We start from the raw sequence: 17,852 nt of genomic DNA, 5'->3' as shown, positions 1-17,852 counted from the left end.
GTAAACCTAAGAAGTTCACAAATGGAAGATTGAAATTCTAGTTCTAGTTGAGAGGGGCGTGTTGTTCATATAGTACTAAACAAAAATTTGTGCTGTGTTGTTCACATTATGCTAAACAAAAATTTGTGTGAATATACTGTAATCTTATTACCATTTCTTTCCCTTTTGTGTTAAAATTTTTTTCCGTCTTAACATTAATTATAATTTTAGTTTAACAAAAACAGATAATTAAATAGTATAATAAAAATATAAAGATTAGTTTAAATTACCCAATATACTTAAAAAATTATGATTTAATTAGTCAATATTAATACGAGTTTTAAAGTTTATTGGATATTTAATGGGGTAATTGATTAGTGAGACGAGAGTATAAAGATTAGTTTAAATTACCCAATACAGTTAAAAGATTATTCACTAACTAGACAATATTAGAGTGGGTTTTAAAATTTATTGGACATTTAATAAAGTTCAATAACCTACTATATATTAGCTAGACTCTGGTTCTGAAATCCATACCAAACAATTTTATCCATTGAGATTTGTCACTCAAGGGAGAAAGACTTGTTACTCTAATGAAATTAATTTCGAAAGCTCTACTGATTAAGAATGTATGACATTTCAAGTATTTTGAAACTTCTAAAGGTTTTCATGAAAATTTAAATATTACATTTTGTACATGGCCTTGTTAATTAATTCAAGGAAAAAATTATGATGGTCATCTAAATATTCATAGTAGTTTGTTCTTTCAATTGGTGAGCTTCTCTTTTATTTTATGGACTACACCAACTTCTCCCTGTAATTAGCCCCTATCTTTCAGCAACAAGCATTGGGTTTATTGGTTAACAGAAGAACAGTACATTTTCATACCTCATTCAATTTCTCTTCAATGGCAAAGCCCTGCCCATGGAGGCTGGCTACACAAAAGGGTAGCTAAAAAACATGGTGATTTATAAGAGGTGGTTTTTAAGTTTGATTACAGGCGTAAAGAATCAGCAAAGATCTCCAATTGCCAATCAGGAGAAAATATGGAAACTTCTGCTTGATGTCCAGAAAGAACAAGATGTTGAAACATATGCCATAACCAACACCATGTTCATAGCATTTTCAAAACTCATCTACCACAGTGTAAACCCTGACCAGTGCATATATTGATTCCCATTTTTCATCTCAAACACGATAAAATTATGTAAATATTACCACAAACATAACAACAGAGGTTCTTCCTGAAACCATAACAAACTTACTTACCGCGACACTGTAAGCTCTATTAGCTATGCAGTCAGGTGTCAGGAGACATCCAATTCCTTTATACGTGTTCATTTTTTTCAACATCTTGGCACTAACCACGTTAGCTTTTCTTATTTCTTGCCTCTGCTTTCCAATCTCTACGCCCCAACTTTGTTTTATTTGTTTCAATATTAACCATGCCCCGTGAAGCGCAGAATTTATTTTCTAGTGGTGTTTCTTCCTTGTTTCCAGAGGGTGAAAGTGTATGGCTATCAGCACTGTGGTTAAGAGCAGGCTTCAGAAGAGAACCATTAATGGTATCTCCTTGACTCTGAAATGTCGAGGCACTTCTTGCATCCTTTTTCCAATTTCGTTTACAGTAAACTCGGTCTATAAAATTGCTAAGACTTGCATTTAGTTGCTGATCAACTTGAGGGGTCAGTGACTGATTTATAACAGTAGATTTCTTCAAGTCTGCTTCAACGCGTTTCCGAGCTCTATATCTACGTTGCCGTTCTCGATTCCTCAGCCGACGAGCCATAATGTCATTACGACTTTTGTTATGATTTCTTTGGTCAAGAGAGTTCATCATTATACCATCATGTGCACCCACAGCATTCATACTTTGCCTGTTTTCCATTGCATAAAATGATCAGCATCTGCAAGAACAACTAAACCGTGTTCCAGCAGCAGTCATACAAATTCTACTTCCATTTTGTATCGTGTTCAACATCCACATGAATGAAAGGAAAAAATCCAAGCCACACTCTGCATGTTTTCCAGTTTCACAAACTTAACTTCAGATTTGGTAGCACTAAATTTTAGTTCAATGACCAATGTAATATTTTTGAACTGACTGACTGGAAAACATATGGAATGTGGTTTAATAACATATCTATCCAAAATCACATTATCAAGGATTTTCAAACGACAATATTCTAGAAACTGAACAGTTCTTTATCCAGCCCTTTTTGTCAGAGTGAATCTTTGATGGTATGAGAACTTTATGCAACTTCTTATGAAAAACTTTGATTTATGGTAAATGCAATTTAAGCAATTTATTTATCTGATATGCTCAAAAAAGGTTATAATATCAAATGCAGTATATGGGGTGAACAATGAGAATCCACTTGAAGGATCATATACTAAACTTTCTTTTCTTTTTCGCTCCATTGATAATAGAATAAGGTTCTCAGAAATGGGATACAGAATAAAAAACTATTAAGACTTCAAAAGAGATGCCATTTGAACATGTGACAGAGAACAACTCTGAAGTATATTTTTTTGTAGAACTAAAATATTAGATATACTTTTTATGGGTACAAATTTTCTTCCAGGTGAACCTCAGAAATCTAAAAAATTTTGTCTTTTCCTCAGCATCTCACTGAACAGATAGAAACTCATCCCCCCTCAAAATTTCTTTTCGAACTATTATTTTAATTCTAATACAGCACTAGGCAGCCATAAATTCATATTTTACTACTATCATCCTTCAAATTTCTGAACTACGATCAATCAACAAGTATATGCACTAGATTAGACAGAATCACAATTATAAATGACTCAGTTTTCATCTAGGAGTTGCCAATTATCTTGTGCATAGCCAGGTGTATTCAACACCTCACATGTTTACTGATTGCAACATTGTAGGATTCATTGATACTCTTAACACTGGACAAGGAAATAAGGTCTTATTTATTAATAAAGATGGTAAATAAATATAGACAGCTTTTAATAGAGTTACTGTTTAAATTCATTCCCCATGAAAATGATCAATTTTACAATACCAGAACACTATCCGGAAAATAATCCGTGATGAAAACTATTATCTATCCTCCGCCATACGTGCTGTAAAAATAAATGGGACTTGTAAATCTTAAGTATTAAGCAAATTAGAAAGCATATTTCCACCTTCAGGTAAAAACAAAAGAGATCCAGAAAATTAAAATTTGGAACATGGATATTATCATATAGCTAGGTGATTTGACTAAACTATTACCTTCAAGAGTTCACTTTATCTTGTTTTCCAAATTAGTTCATTTGATAATTAGACTACATGTTGGGGAAAAACTTTGTAGTACTCATGCTGTAATGTTGCGACACTAGGTTTTGCGATAAATTCAACCAATTAATAAAAGGAAAATTGAAATTAAGAAATAGTTTATTGAATAAAAACAATTCTCTTTGAAATTGTCCCCTTTCAGCCCTTACAATGCTCACTTGTATAATTGAATTTCCTAACATGAATCCCAATCAAATACTTCCTAAATAATCCTAATAAATAATATTCATAAATAAATGGATATTTTCATTATTCAAATTCCACATCTCATATTTTCCTTATTCAATTTCTACTACCATCCCTAATCAACCCTTCATTTCCTAAACTCCTTATTCCTAAGTAACTATTCCTAACACCCTTTATTCCTAATCTCTTTATTCTTTATTAAATATTATAAATAATATTCCTAAATAACATTAAGGTGTCTAACATGAAACCTCGAATATGATTAAATTCTCCAACTTTTTAATAGTTCACCCCTATCAAATATATTAGTTTCTAAACCCAGTCATTAAAATGTTGGAAAGATTATTCTAAAACTTAATCAAGGTTTCTTACCTTCATAATAAATCTCTATAGATCATTGATTTCGAGACTATGTAGCCCCATTCCACTTCAAATTCTTAGCATCTTACTGCAGAGAGTGTATTCATTGTTCAACAAAACTTAAACAATATTAACCAGAATGGCCAAAAAAAACAAAAACTTGACAGGTTTAAGTGTAATTCAAATTCATACACAACTAAAAAAGATACACATAAAAAGTACGAATAAAGTATGAAATAAATTAATCAAAAGGCCAAACCCATCTGCCGATTATTCAATAGCACCATGACGTGAAGTCATATAAGCAATCAAAATCAGTTGATATGAATAAACCAGGAGAAAAAAGTAAAAAGGTTGACTAGATAAATAAGAAATTGAAAGAATATATGATGAAATCGAGATTCCACAAAAAAAAAAAAAACTACTAAAAAATTAAAAACATGGTGATGAGATGTACCTGATAAATGCAGAAAGAGTGTAGTACTATTGTTCAAAAAACAAGAAGAAAAAGAGATGGGCAGATAGATAAAAGAAGCAGAGAGAAAGACAAGAAGTTAAGAGGTGTTTGTAAGAGCAAAGAAAGCGGTGGCGGTCGGAATCTGACTTGATGAAGTGGCATCAGGCTTCAGCGTTTAAAGGAGAGCGATGTTAATGCTATTTATATTATTAACGATCAATATAACATTAGCACCATTCCCTTCCCATGCCCTTCCCTGTGCCCCAACCAATCCGTCTTCTCGCGCGCCGTGGATTACTCATGATTTTAAAATAAATTAATAATAAAATAATATCTAATTATTTAATTAAATTAATCAACGTTGATCTATTATTTTTTAATAATATTTATTTTATATATTTAATTTTAAATATTTAAATAATATAATATCATATAATTTTAAATTAAAAATAAATTAACTAAATATTCAACCGGATACTTAATAACATTACTTAAAAACCTTAGATATGGATAATTATAAAAATAGTTGGAATGAATCATTTGCGAGGGTGGTTTTGTCTTTTTACATGAACTCAAAGGGGCTTTCTGTTTTCAGTCATTTACATGCTCAATGAGATTTAACAGTCATTCTGAGGTAATTTTGTTTGATTGAATCCGGTAGTTTGGGTTTTATCGTTACAATTTTCCCAGCGAACAAACAGGGGTGGTGGCGCAGTTGGCTAGCGCGTAGGTCTCATAGCTGCAGTTTGAGTTATCCTGAGGTCGAGAGTTCGAGCCTCTCTCACCCCAATCATTTTGCTGAATTTTACAGCATGCAGAAAGTCACGATGAGTGAAGCTGATGAAACTAACATCTGCCTAACTTTGTTATTCATTGTTGATTTTATCATCGGCTGCTTGAGAATTGTGGTTGTTTGGGACTAAGACTAACATAAACATTGTTAATTCATCATTATTTCATTGACGGGTATGTTGTTGAAACTTGGAGCCTGCCATGTTTGAAACCTTCCTTTTTTTTAATGACATAAATTAGTCATACTTTTTAACCTCAGATTAAACTCTTAAGAAGCTAACAACCTGTTAATTGGGGTCCTTCAAATCATAATGTCGAAGCATTGCATACGCATGACTAATGGAAGGTAAATTTAAGGAAATCAAACAATAAAAACTCAAGGGTCTTTCCAAACACATGAACATTGCATAATATTGGGTCATATTTCGTTTTTTGATTGAATGCCCAAGAATTGTAATGGGTGAAGATGATGACAACAATGAATTGTGTCAGAATAGTGGAGGGAGGTGAAGTTTGGTAAAAGTTGTGGCGGTTGATGAGGTGACAATGAAGTAGTGGTGGTGAAGGTGAAAAGAGATTTGAGATCTACAATAACAATGGGAGGATTCGTGGGAGAAATAATAACGTTTGTTTGGACTGATAGTTTGAAAGAGAGATAAGAGAAATTAGATTTATTACGACACAAGTTTAAGTGATATGAGTTTTCACTATTATCATATTTATTGTTTTCGTTTTTTAGGTTATTCTTAACTATTTTTTTTATATCAATTATTGTATAAAACACTATTATTAACATTTTCTTTTTTGAGTTATCAAAACTAGAGCAAAACCCATTTCTGGCAACAAAATTCACATTTGTTCATTTCATTCTCTTCCGTTATTTTTCTTCATAAATTTCATTGCGATTGTGGGTGAATTCTATTTGAAATTTTTTATTCGTAGTCATGAACCTACGGAGATACCATAATTGACAAAATTGTGTATCTTTGATTGAGTGAGAGAGGAGACCATAAGGAAAGAGTTTTGATAAACTAGAGATGCAAGTCACAACATTTTGTGGGTTTTTTAAGGTAATAAAGTAAAAATGTTACCAACATTTAGTTAGGGATAATATTATAAATACCAATGGAAAAAAATTGAGACTCTATGAATATGAATTTAAGTTTTATCTGACGATATATCAAAATCAAACTTATCTGATTCAATAATTAGTTTAATCTTAAAAATAATAATTCAATTCGAATAAAATTCTTTGATATAAAAAAAATATAAATTCTAAAAAAGTGAAACAATTAAAGCAATATAATAACTAGAATTTTTAAAAATGTGTTTGTAATAAAACTTTAGAATAAAAATGTCATTCTTTATTGTAAAACTGTATTTTATCATGAATTTAAGTAATAAAAGATAAAATTATTTATATATATATATATATATTATATATATATATAAAAGGGAATATGAATTCAAATTTACTTTTACAACCTATCAAAAATTTAAAATCAAACTATCCTAAATTTCTTTACCCAAAAAAAAAAAAAAAAAGTCATCCATGACTTGAATAAGCTGCAAGAAATCGTCCCAAGTTTAAACAATAAATGACAAAATAAGGGTCCACGAGCCAAACACCGGCGCTAACTCCGTTTCGGTTCTTTACTTTGACTTCAGTGAGTCAAAATTGGAAATTTAATTATCATTGCGATTTTATTAAATCTGACCACATACTTCATCATATAATTAATTTCTAAAAAAATAAAAAAATTTTAAATAAAAAACATTAATATATTATATTAAGACAGTAGTGGTATAATAAAACCAATCATATAATAATATAATATTTTATAATTAAATAATTTTAAATTAAAAATAAAATAATATTTAATTTAATTGTGGATACTCATATGTTACTGTTTATAAGCACTGGAAATCCTCAAGCCTCGTCTCTTCTCGTTCGGTTGGGTCCTACACAGAAGACCTCAGCTCACCTCACCCACTTTCCCATGTTATTATTTTCTAATTTCTTCGATTTACATTTTCGGTTTGACGGTCTCTCAATTAGGGTTTCCTCTTTTCGTTTCATTTCAGCTTAACTTTCCTCTTTACTTCAACCTATTAGACTGTGAAGAAGATCTGTTGGGTCGTTTCTGTAGTGGCGTTTTCTTTTTTGTTTTGCTTTCTCTATTAGTATTTTCTCTTTTGCTTTTTCCTGTATTTGTGCGTGAAAGTGAAACCGAAGAATAAAGTTGGTTTTACTCACGGGTTTTGTTGAATTTTCTTCCGGGAATATTTCAGCTTTAGGTTTGATTTGGGTTTTCTTGGGGTTCGCTGCGAGATTCCGAGCTTGAGATTTGAGGCTGATTCAGTTTGGTGCTTGTGGGTTTGATAAAGCTTGGAAAAAGGGTATGTTTTTTGCTGCTTATATATCGTGTCTTGGGTTTGTTTTCTGTTGCTTTTGGTGAAAATTTTGATCTGCTTCGAGCTTGAATTGTTCTTAAAGTTAGGCCTGCGGATTGTTTTAAGCTTGAATTTGGAGGTTTTGGGTACCTTTATATTCAAGCTTTGCAGTAGGGAATTCAATATTGGGCTATTGAAGTAAGTGTTAAGTTCTCTTGAAAGATTACTGATGCTATTTGAGATTGAATTTCGACGTTGTGGGGCTTCCTGTGAAAGGTTTTGAATGATAGAGGGTATGTGAAGCAAATCAATTCTTGGTTTGCTGAAGCTAGTATTTTGAGTTGTTGTTGGGGGGAGATCAGTACTGTTTCAGCTTGAATTTTGTGTTGTGGTGTTCTATTTGAAGCTTTTCAATAGTTTGATTTTGTCAGCATTTGATAAACTTGTTTAGATTTTGGAGTACGGTTAGAATTGAGTTTCTCAAAATGGATAACTCGAAAAATAGGCATAATAATGATCATCTGGGAGTGAATAAGATGGGTAAGAATATACGGAAGAGTCCTTTGCACCAGCCTAATTTTGCTGCTAATAACAATGCTAATAGGCAACAACCGCAGCCTCAGGTTTACAACATAAGCAAGAATGATTTTAGGAACATTGTGCAGCAGCTTACTGGTTCACCTTCACAAGAACCTCTGCCTAGACCTCCCCAAAATCCACCAAAACCCCAAAGTATGCGGTTGCAGAAGATACGGCCACCTCCATTAACACCATTTAACCGACCCCATATACCCCCTATGGCCCCTGCTCCTGCTCCAATGCCTGCTCGACATCCACCCCCTGTTCCTTACAATAATAACTTAGCGAGGCCTCCTGCTCCTTATGGACAACCAGTGCCACAATATGGACAACTACAACCAATGGCACCTTGGGACAACTCTGGTTGGCCTAATACAGCTGAGTCTCCTATTTCAGCTTATATGCGTGACCTTCAGAATGTTATTGGAGACCCGGGTCCTAGGGGAAACCAAGTTCCACCTCCCTCAGATGCACAGTTACATCCACCGCCTCAAGTTCAGGGTCAAGTTCACCCTCAGCCACCATCATCTGGTTTGCTACCAAACCCACCTATGCCTGGTCTTCCTTCACCGAGAGTAAACGGTCCAGGTCCAGTCCCATTGATGCCTAATTTCCCTTCTCCACGAATGAATGGACCTCCACTTTTACCATCACCAACCTCTCAGTTCCTTTTGCCATCTCCTACTGGTTACATGAACTTTTTCTCACCTTATCCACTGCTCTCTCCAGGTTCTCAGTTTCCTCCACCAATGACACCCAACTTTGCATTTTCTCCCATGGCTCAGTCTGGGATTTTAGGTCCAGGGCCTCAACCCCCACTTTCACCTGGGCCTTTTTTTCCGTTATCACCTTCTGGATTTTTCCCTATCTCAAGTCCAAGATGGAGGGATCATTAACGGACGCATAACATTGTTGTATTCATGAGTTCCTACCTTATGTGGAGCTGACACCTTCTTTATGCCGACTTATTCTATTATTATGGGAAATTCATTGTGAAAATGTAATGTACCATGGTGGAAGAGGACCTATCAAAAGTTTGTAGTCTTCTTTTCTATGTTTATTCTTGTAAGTTTTTTTGTCCTTTTTTTCACTTATAGCAATCCTGCAGCTTGTTTGAGATTAGATTTTGCTGCAGCTACGATGTTTTTGTTTTCTTGGGAAAGTCTACATTAGGTGGAATAGTAAAGATCGTACAACTCAACTGGTTACCTAGACAAGAGTTGTAGCATGAAAGACAGCTTTAACTTGACAGGAGTTAGGAATACGGACATTAAATTTTATATATAGGCAACCTAGTGGAAGAATCCTTCTGTACTTTTAATATTCAAAGCCCTGATCTTTTTTCTGTTGTACCATTTTCTGCTCGATGAATTGTTGAATAATTTCAGATTTTTAGGCTCAGTTGAATTGTTGTATGAGCTAATTGGCTGCTTTGGTTTTGTAATTCTTTTTAGTTATTTTTTCAAATTCCAGTTCTCTACTTATTAGTATGGATAATTAATTACTTGTGGTTTTTAAATTCTTTCATATTATTGATTATTTCTTATGCTACAATAACATCAAATTAAGCCTAAATCAGGGTTTTGGTTGTAGTTGGTACTTGACCAGAAGAACCACATAACTTTTAGATGTAAACCTTTGTTGGTTGAATACAAGGAAGTCTTGTTAAAATGCAGTTATAAACTGACTTGCATTGTGTGGTCAAAAGGGTAGTAATAGCTATGGGAGTATTTGGTGGCCAACTAATTAATGTAGTGAAGTAAAATCCCAGATAAAAGCTTGCTTTCTGTGGCCACAACCTAAGTCTGGGTGCCTTTTTTCTTGCTTGATTTTCTTGAACTAGAGATATCTGAGGATTATTTGAGAAAATCAGCTGTAAGGTTTAGATTTTGCGGACTTCAATCAGAATTGTTTTGAAAAAAGGTTATTGCCCTAGGAAAAGTAATAAATTTTGAGTAGAAGCAAGTCAAAATCCAAAAAATGAGTTGAATGGCTTTAGTGAATTGCAGGCCTGCGATATTGCCTGTGGTATTTTTATACAATTCAGTCAGAATTGTTTTGACAAGCTGACATTGTATCCTTGGAATAGTAATAAATTATGAGTGAAGTCAAGTCAAAAGGAACAGAAATGGTTGTCCAGAGTGCACGGCTAATTTTAAGCTCAATTGTGGCCCTTAACTCTCTCAGTCCATTCAATTCACAGGCTGCATTGCACTAAACAATATCAGATTGGAAGTCTTTTCTTTGACTTATGCACAAACATAACCTCTATTCCTTCTTATTGACAAGGATATTTTAGTAATAATAAAAAAAATAATAATTGGAAAAAATTAACCTTGGACTTTAAATTGTATATAAAGACTTGAAATTAAGCATTAGATATGGATTTTGGTTGAGTCAGAATTTGTATTTGATTCAATTTGAAAGAGTTCAATTTATCTTAAATTAGTTCAAACTCAATTCAATTCAAAAAGAGTAGAATTCGAGTTTGATTATAATATCGAGCCAAGTTTGATTCGGTATTGTAGTTGAATTAAAATCGATTAGAACGATATTATTTTGATACGTATTGATCGAAATAATATTATTTTATTAATTTTAAATTGAATATTTTTATGCTTGTAAATTTGGTAAGATAAGACAAACACCCTTAATGATCGAGTTTTATAGTATAAAAATCATCAAACTAAAGCCTGAATTTGCCAAAGTTCTTGTATTACCCTTTATTGATATAATTGTTGGAAATAATTTCAACTGTTGCATGGGCTAGATTATAAATGCGTTGTCTCAATTAGTTTGAAAATCTTCCATATTTGAAACCAAAACTAATCAAAATACGCAAATAGATGAGAGGATTAAAGGAAAAAAAAATTAATACCCTGGCTTGGGTGTATTGAACCAAAGCCTCAGAATATCAAAAGAAGCAAATAAATGGATCTGTACTGGGGGTTTGATAAGACTCTGAATGAAATATCAACACTGAAAATATATATATATATATATATATATATATATAGAGAGAGAGAGAGAGAGAGAGAGAGAGAGAGAGAGAGAGAGTGGCTAGAAATGAAAAACAAAGAAAAAACATGACATTTTAATTATAATTTGAAAGTCTAAAGGCCAAACATTTCAAAATGATTTAGGCGAAGGGGTAAGCTGAGGTGGGTATGGGCTGAGGATAAATCTATTCCCGTCGCCATCTTATCCCCAATTGTGGGGATTTCACTAGTCCTCATTTCCTCTCCAACCTAATTCCTGTTTCAGTCGAGGAATTACCATTTTATTCTGGGTGGGACAAGCCAAGCCAAGCCAAGCCAAGCCAAGCTAAGACCTAATTGAAGAGATGAATTGGCATTTTTAATTCCTAATCCCGTATTTATGGCTTTAAGATGATTGCAACCATTCAAATTTGATACCAGATGATTTTTAATATGCACTATGGCCACAAAAAAAAAAGAGATGATAGGATTAGGTTTGAAACCGTGGCAATGTCATGTCAAACTAAATCTTGAATTAATCGATATAATAATAATAAGTTTAATCATTATATTTCAGAATTTATTTATATAAATTTAAGATTTTAAAAAAGAGAGAGAAACATACGTAAGCCGGGATCCGGTTTTTATTTAAGTTGAAAATAACCAACTATTAAACAACAGTAATCAACAATAATCAGTTCTCACATAAAAAGAAAAAAAAAAATTAAAGTTAGAAACAACGGCAGAAATTAAGGCCCTAAAGAATCTAGAAAGTTGACAAGTTGTTAAAAAGTGAGAAATACAAATCAATCACCTTAATTAATACAAAGTTTAGCTTGTCTTATAATTAATAGGTCAAGTTGGCAAGTTGCAGAGTGAGTGAATTGGCCTTTCCTCTTCTTAAAGAGGCCAGTCGCTTTCCATTAACTTTATATTATTGTGAAGAAGATAAGTGCTCTGCACGTGACGTGGTCTTCACAATCTGAATTTGTGACCATTATTCAAACTTTATTATATAATTTTTTTGTAATGTTTTTATATTTGCCCATTCACGTTCGTGCTTTTTTCTACATAATAATTTTAATTGAGAAGTTTTCATAATCTTTTCCAGCAAAATTCAACCATTCGTCCCCACTTGTTTATCCAATCCAATTCTGGATAAAGATGTTCCAACTATGTTTACACCTTTCAATTTCCATTTCTTTATATATATATTTTTTGTTAACCGGACCGTCTGTATTTCTTAAAAGAATATATTAAAGAGATAATTGATTAGGTTTATAATTATTATATAAAATAAATTAAAATTGAATAAATAAACTTAGAATATTAGATAAATCAAAATTAAACAGATACATTTGAGATTAGACCTATAATTATTATATTAGATAAGTTAAAACTTAAATTAAAATTTTTATTTTAAAAATTTTAATATTTTATTAACGTTAGAGTCATGTATTTTTATTTTATGATCTCTCAAATTGTTGCTTTCGAGAAAATCAAACTAAATACATATGATTTGAAAAATTAATTTTTAAAAAATTCGAGCAAAAATTATTGTAACATGGAATATTCTACGAAGCTGAATTGTCAAGAATAATACAACTATACATAGTCAAACTATGCCACCATTTTGTGAATATACAAATATGAATTATATCAAGAGCTAACATCAGCTTTGGCATTCTCCATCTTCGGTTCTAAAATATTATGGAGAAAGATTTGGTTAAATCTCATCCATACAATTATAAATAAAATTATTTGTATATAAATTTTATTAACTTATTTATATGAATTAAGATCATATCATGTGAGTGACGGATATGAGTATTATTTTACAGGTATTCATGAACAAGTAATACTAGGTATACCTATTTTGAATATACACTTATATATATCATCATCTGATTGAGTATGTTCAATCACTTGATGACACATATAAGTGAATATTTAAAGTGAGTCCCTAAAATTTTATTGTTTATAGATGCAATAATATAAATCTATCAGTAAAACTGTGTATATACAATTTTGAATACATACTTAGATATAAAGATGATATATGATCATATGATTAGATGATTTTAAATTAAAGATTAAATAACATTTAATTACAAAATAATATAGTATTTATATATTCAATTATATGCTCAAAACTTAAGAATGCATGCACATAGCATTTTTCAGAAATCTGTTGTATTGTACCTAACAAATCCTTACCGATACGTTCTAATCTCATTTCTCATATCGAAACCATAAAAACCTAACGTGGAGACGTTGACAGACACTGTATCGTCATCCATCTTATACTCTTCAAAACCCTAATCCAGCTCTGCAACACTGCATTTAGAGAGAGCTCCCGCATGAGCTCTGGTGCTAGCTAACTAGATACATCACAGGCCCACACAACTCACCAATTAAAATCATGGGTTTCGGCCTGAATCATGCATGATTGTGATCTGACTCTCTGTATGATTAGTGATGTCTACAGTTGATGATGGAGATCTTCAGAAGGTTTATCAGTTTGTGGTAATGTGAAAGACACTTTGGGAAAATATTAACTGCATATAACGATATTTCTTAACCTTAAACTGAATTGGTGAATTTGGTGGCCAGAAGTTACCAGAAATGGGGTCAGGGAGCTGTTTATTTGTTGTATTTTTTAGCTTCCCTAGAAATTCCAGTCTTTGCTTTTTCAACCTCACCGTTGTCATCTTCTTTTTTTGCTCTTTCTGTAGATTCGTCTCTCCTATAAATTCCTCTCCCAGCCCCACCTCACACTCTCAGGGGACCAATGCCTTCAATTTTTTCCATTTCAAACAGAGAAAGAAGAAATCTGTTCGAAGGTGTGTTTGAAGGGACACTTGAGTGGTAATGAACAAAGTTTCAAGTATGATATTTCAAGATTATAGTTTGATATAATTGAGTTTGCCCGAAGAAAATTCGACTCAGATAAGGTTTCACCTTACCAAACAAAAAAACCTAGGAAATGAAAGCCCCATTTAGTGCAATCGGATTCTTGGCAGATCAGTCAAAACTATTGACAAGAAAGATATTTCCGGTGATTCACAACAGCAATAAAAAAATTAAAAAAAAAAGAAAAAAATACTCACAGAACCGAAAATAAAATTAGAAGGAAAAAAAAACAGCTTATTTTTTGTTGTTTTTTTCTTTCTTTTTCTTTTGCTTTTGTTTCATATCACCTGACCCTCCCGTGTCAGCCCTTCAGCGACTGAAGCCAGCTTCTGCAAGTTTAACTTCACCACCGTATCTGCGAAGAGACGCGTGTCCTCCACGGTGTTCCCGTCGGGCACATCAACGACGTATGATTCTAAAACAACTGCCCAGATCCTGCCGTCACGGTGGAAACCATGCACCGTTGTGACCGACCTGTAATTCCTCAACCTATGTTCACCTCCGATAATACTAAACCCCGTTACCCGCCTCTCGTCGTCCAGAATGTCAAGCCTCTCCGTGCTGGTCTCCGCCGGTAGCCCCGATATGACGTTGACGTCCCTGGTGGACCCTACTGTCATTTGGAAATTGTCCGCCACGAAACAGCTTTTGATGAAGTGTTTGTACGTCTGGGGCTTGTCGAATCGCCTCACGAGCGACCAAACGACGTCGTCCGGGGCGTTTATGCGCTGTGCTAGCAGAGAGGAGGATTGGTTTTGGCTGAGTTGGTACGTGTGGAACTCGACCACCTGTCCTTTCAACCCCTCGAACTCGTCCTGAGTTAACCCGGAGGGAGCCGTTAAGTGATGAAGCGTGTACGTTGCTGTAGTTTCTGGGCCCTCCATTGAAGAAGAGGATTCAGTCTCAGGTTTGATCTCCATTAACGAGAGAGAGAGAGAGAGAGAGGAGAAAGAGAGAGAGAGAGAGGGGAGAGATAAGGGGGTTTATATTTTATTGTGGAGGATAGAAGAATTATGAGGGGTGAAAATGGCAAAAGGGATGGGATTTATTTTATTTAATTAAATATTAAATAAATAATGGGATTATATATTTAAATAATAAAATTGAGATGTAAGGAAGGTGTCAAGTGGGTGAAGGGGACAGATGGGTTAGAGCTCAGTGGCTTTGGCACTGTTTGCTTGACAGGTCAAATTGTCTTTAAACACTACAATTTTTTTCTTTTTTAAATTTTCTATTATAATATTATTTAAATTTTGTATAATTTCATAGGCCAATAAATTATTAATCTGTGGTAATTAATTAAAATAAGCAAAATTTTAAGCGTTTATATGTTTTTAGGCCACCCTAGAAAAGTTTTACCAAAATAAGCAAACCGTATTTTTTTTACCCTTTTTACCCTTATGTTGAAAAATCAAGTAAAAATATTTTTTCTGAGAATATGCGTCGGTTTATGGTGGTTACGATGGTAGCTAGGGATTTTACAGTAAAATCCTAAATATGTCGAATGTATATGGATGTTTTTGAATATTTCGAATGCTTAAAATGATGTAGTTTCGATGTTAATGGATGCCTAGAAGTGTAGCCGTTGAGAGACAAAAGCGCAAAAAGTGAACAGTATCACGCAAAAAATAAATAGTGTCACTCAAACTGTGAACAGTATCACGCAAACTGTGAACAGTGCTACGCAAACCGCGCAAAAACTACTCACATCGCGTAAACTGCTTGCAAAATTGCGCAAAAAATACTGTTCACAGACTATGATATCTACTTTTGCGCGATGTAATCAGTGTTTGCGCAATGTGAATAGGTTTGCGCGGTGTAAACAGTGTTTGCGCAGCACTGTAAATTTACCCAGTTTGCGTGACACTGTAAATTTACGCGCTTTTGTCTCTCAACGGCTACACTTCCAGACATCCATTAACATTGAAACTACATCATTTTAAGCGTTCGAAACATTCAAAAACATCCATATACATAATTCAACATATTTAGGGTTTCAGTGTAAAATCTCTAGCCACCATCGTAACCACCATAAACCAAGCACATTCTCAGAAAAAAAATATTTTTACTTGGTTTTTCAACATAAGGGTAAAAAAAATACGGTTTGCTTATTTTGGTAAAACTTTTCTAGGGTGGCCTAAAAACGTATAAACGCTTAAAATTTTACTTATTTTAATTAATTACCCGGTTTTTAATAAGATTTTTCTCGTATTTTCCCTCAAAATAACTTTCTTCCTCCCTCAATCCAGTGAATTTTTCATGGGTAAATAAACTCTGTGTAGAATAATTAAATTCACAATCATAAAAAGTTAAAGTTTTACTGATATAATAAAGATATGAATATAAACTTCTATTTTAAAAATTTTAATATTTTATCAATATTATTAATTTTTAAAGTTTAAGCTTAAATATCTTTCAAAATTAGTCGAATAATAAATATAGAACTAATTAATTATCCGCTTTTTGTTCTTAGTTTTAACATTATTGATAAATGGAGTGACAAACTTAGACAATTTTTTTTTTTTTAACTTATGAATTCATACATTCTAGATCACATTATTAAAAAATATTAATATCGTTTTATAAGAAAATTTGAAAATTATTGATGAGATTTTTTATTATTTATTTAAATACATAATATTATAAAATCAAACTTTTATTGTGATAACTAAATTGAAGATTTGATCTGTTTGATGTGTTACAAAAAAAAATTAAACTTCATGCAAATAAACTATAATTATGGTAATTTTAGTTAACCCTATTACATATATTGAAGATTAAATATAATTCAAAGAATGTGAGATAATAACGAAGAGAAAAAGAGAACTTTATTATGGATTTTGTGTTGACAAAATCGAATTTTATCATGAAATTCATAAGGATGGTGATCCTCAACGATGAGAGTGTCTTTTGAGGTAAACTTGTATATTTGTTCGATGATATTGGCAAGGTTGCCAATGGCCATATGTGGTTGTGCAACTATACTGAATTTTGGTTGTTTTGTCTCAACTATCAAGGCTAGCTGATTTTTAGTGGTAGGATTAGATGGGTTTAGGTTAAAGTTTGATTCTTCAAAAGCTTGGTCATCCAAAATTTTCCTTTTCCCTTTTTCGCGGTTGGAAAAAAATGATATATCAAAGATTGACAGTGAATAAATATTTATAATATTGAAGAAGGTCTTCCTTCTAACATCAAAACTATTAAGGAGATTTTTCGTTGTTAACTGAAATATGTAAATTTGAGTCATATACAAAATAAACTATAATAATGATAATCAAAGTTCAGTGAATTGCCATATTGTCCACTATATTAATTATTAAATACCATTAAAAAAAAAAAAGAGAAAATTGCGAAGATAAAAGAGCTTTTTAAGATGGATTGACCTATTACTTGGAAATATATGTCCATGGTTATGAAATTTATTTATAGTGAATACAAGTAAATGTTGTGTCACTACGAGTAAACACTTAGAATGTCTAATTATTAACCCTAGATAGAAAAGTTTTGTTAGATGCCTTCTTTAAAATGATCTTTCTTTTTTATATATTCCTACTTCTATGTTAGTTCGTCCTATCAGTAAGATGAAAAGATAAAGTTACATACGGATACTTTATTTGAATGTTAAAAAAATTAAATGCAATTACAAAAATTTATTGCTATTTTAACTGTACAAATTAGAAGATGATTGATTTTTTTGATAAATACACGATGAAATAGGAAAGTAATCTTGTAGATTTTGAGAAGATTTAAGGTTTTTTTTCTTGTTGTTTTTAAATAATAATTTTTTTAATTATGTTGATAGATGATTAACTAATAAATAACGTATCTTATAACAGTTCTTATAGTTTTGTTGTTGATCGATCACATATTTAATATAATAATTATGATTTCCACTATAGGGAAA

At 32.3% G+C, this 17,852-nt stretch overlaps 3 protein-coding genes and 1 non-coding gene across 8 annotated transcripts; 2 read left to right on the top strand and 2 right to left on the bottom strand.

Moving 5' to 3' along the window:
• Positions 1-1,116: 1,116 nt before the first annotated feature.
• On the bottom strand, positions 1,117-4,577 carry LOC123195640. 5 transcript variants are annotated; one of them, XR_006497503.1, is made up of 3 exons: positions 4,293-4,577; positions 3,848-3,923; positions 1,117-1,856 (listed from the first exon to the last, which is right to left on the bottom strand). XR_006497503.1 is itself a non-coding variant. In XM_044609458.1 (2 exons), the coding sequence occupies exon 2, from the start codon at positions 1,865-1,867 to the stop codon at positions 1,349-1,351; it is 519 nt and encodes a 172-aa protein (XP_044465393.1). In that variant the 5' UTR covers positions 1,868-1,886; positions 4,293-4,563; the 3' UTR covers positions 1,117-1,348. The 5 variants fall into 5 exon arrangements, 2 of the variants coding, with proteins under 2 accessions (XP_044465393.1, XP_044465394.1); XR_006497504.1 differs by lacking the exon at positions 1,117-1,856 and adding an exon at positions 1,881-1,995; XR_006497505.1 differs by lacking the exon at positions 1,117-1,856 and adding an exon at positions 2,900-3,075.
• Positions 4,578-4,992: 415 nt separating this feature from the next.
• TRNAM-CAU lies at positions 4,993-5,081 on the top strand. Its single transcript is given in 2 exon segments — positions 4,993-5,030; positions 5,046-5,081. It is a non-coding gene; the product is annotated as a tRNA-Met (tRNA).
• A 1,943-nt stretch (positions 5,082-7,024) lies between these two features.
• LOC123196897 (protein HAIKU1-like) lies at positions 7,025-9,458 on the top strand. Its single transcript, XM_044611047.1, has one exon. The coding sequence runs from the start codon at positions 7,964-7,966 to the stop codon at positions 8,951-8,953; it is 990 nt and encodes a 329-aa protein (XP_044466982.1). The 5' UTR covers positions 7,025-7,963; the 3' UTR covers positions 8,954-9,458.
• A 4,557-nt stretch (positions 9,459-14,015) lies between these two features.
• LOC123195735 (abscisic acid receptor PYR1-like) lies at positions 14,016-14,959 on the bottom strand. The gene has a single exon (XM_044609556.1). It carries the CDS (start codon positions 14,866-14,868, stop codon positions 14,227-14,229), a length of 642 nt encoding a protein of 213 aa, XP_044465491.1. The 5' UTR covers positions 14,869-14,959; the 3' UTR covers positions 14,016-14,226.
• Between the last annotated feature and the right edge of the window lie 2,893 nt (positions 14,960-17,852).

The sequence above is a fragment of the Mangifera indica genome, chromosome 14 (genome assembly GCF_011075055.1).
Source record: "Mangifera indica cultivar Alphonso chromosome 14, CATAS_Mindica_2.1, whole genome shotgun sequence".
NCBI classification, from domain to species: Eukaryota; Viridiplantae; Streptophyta; class Magnoliopsida; order Sapindales; family Anacardiaceae; genus Mangifera; species Mangifera indica.
The sequence above is the reverse complement of the archived record's forward strand: the minus strand, read 5'-3'. Positions and strand labels throughout refer to the sequence as shown.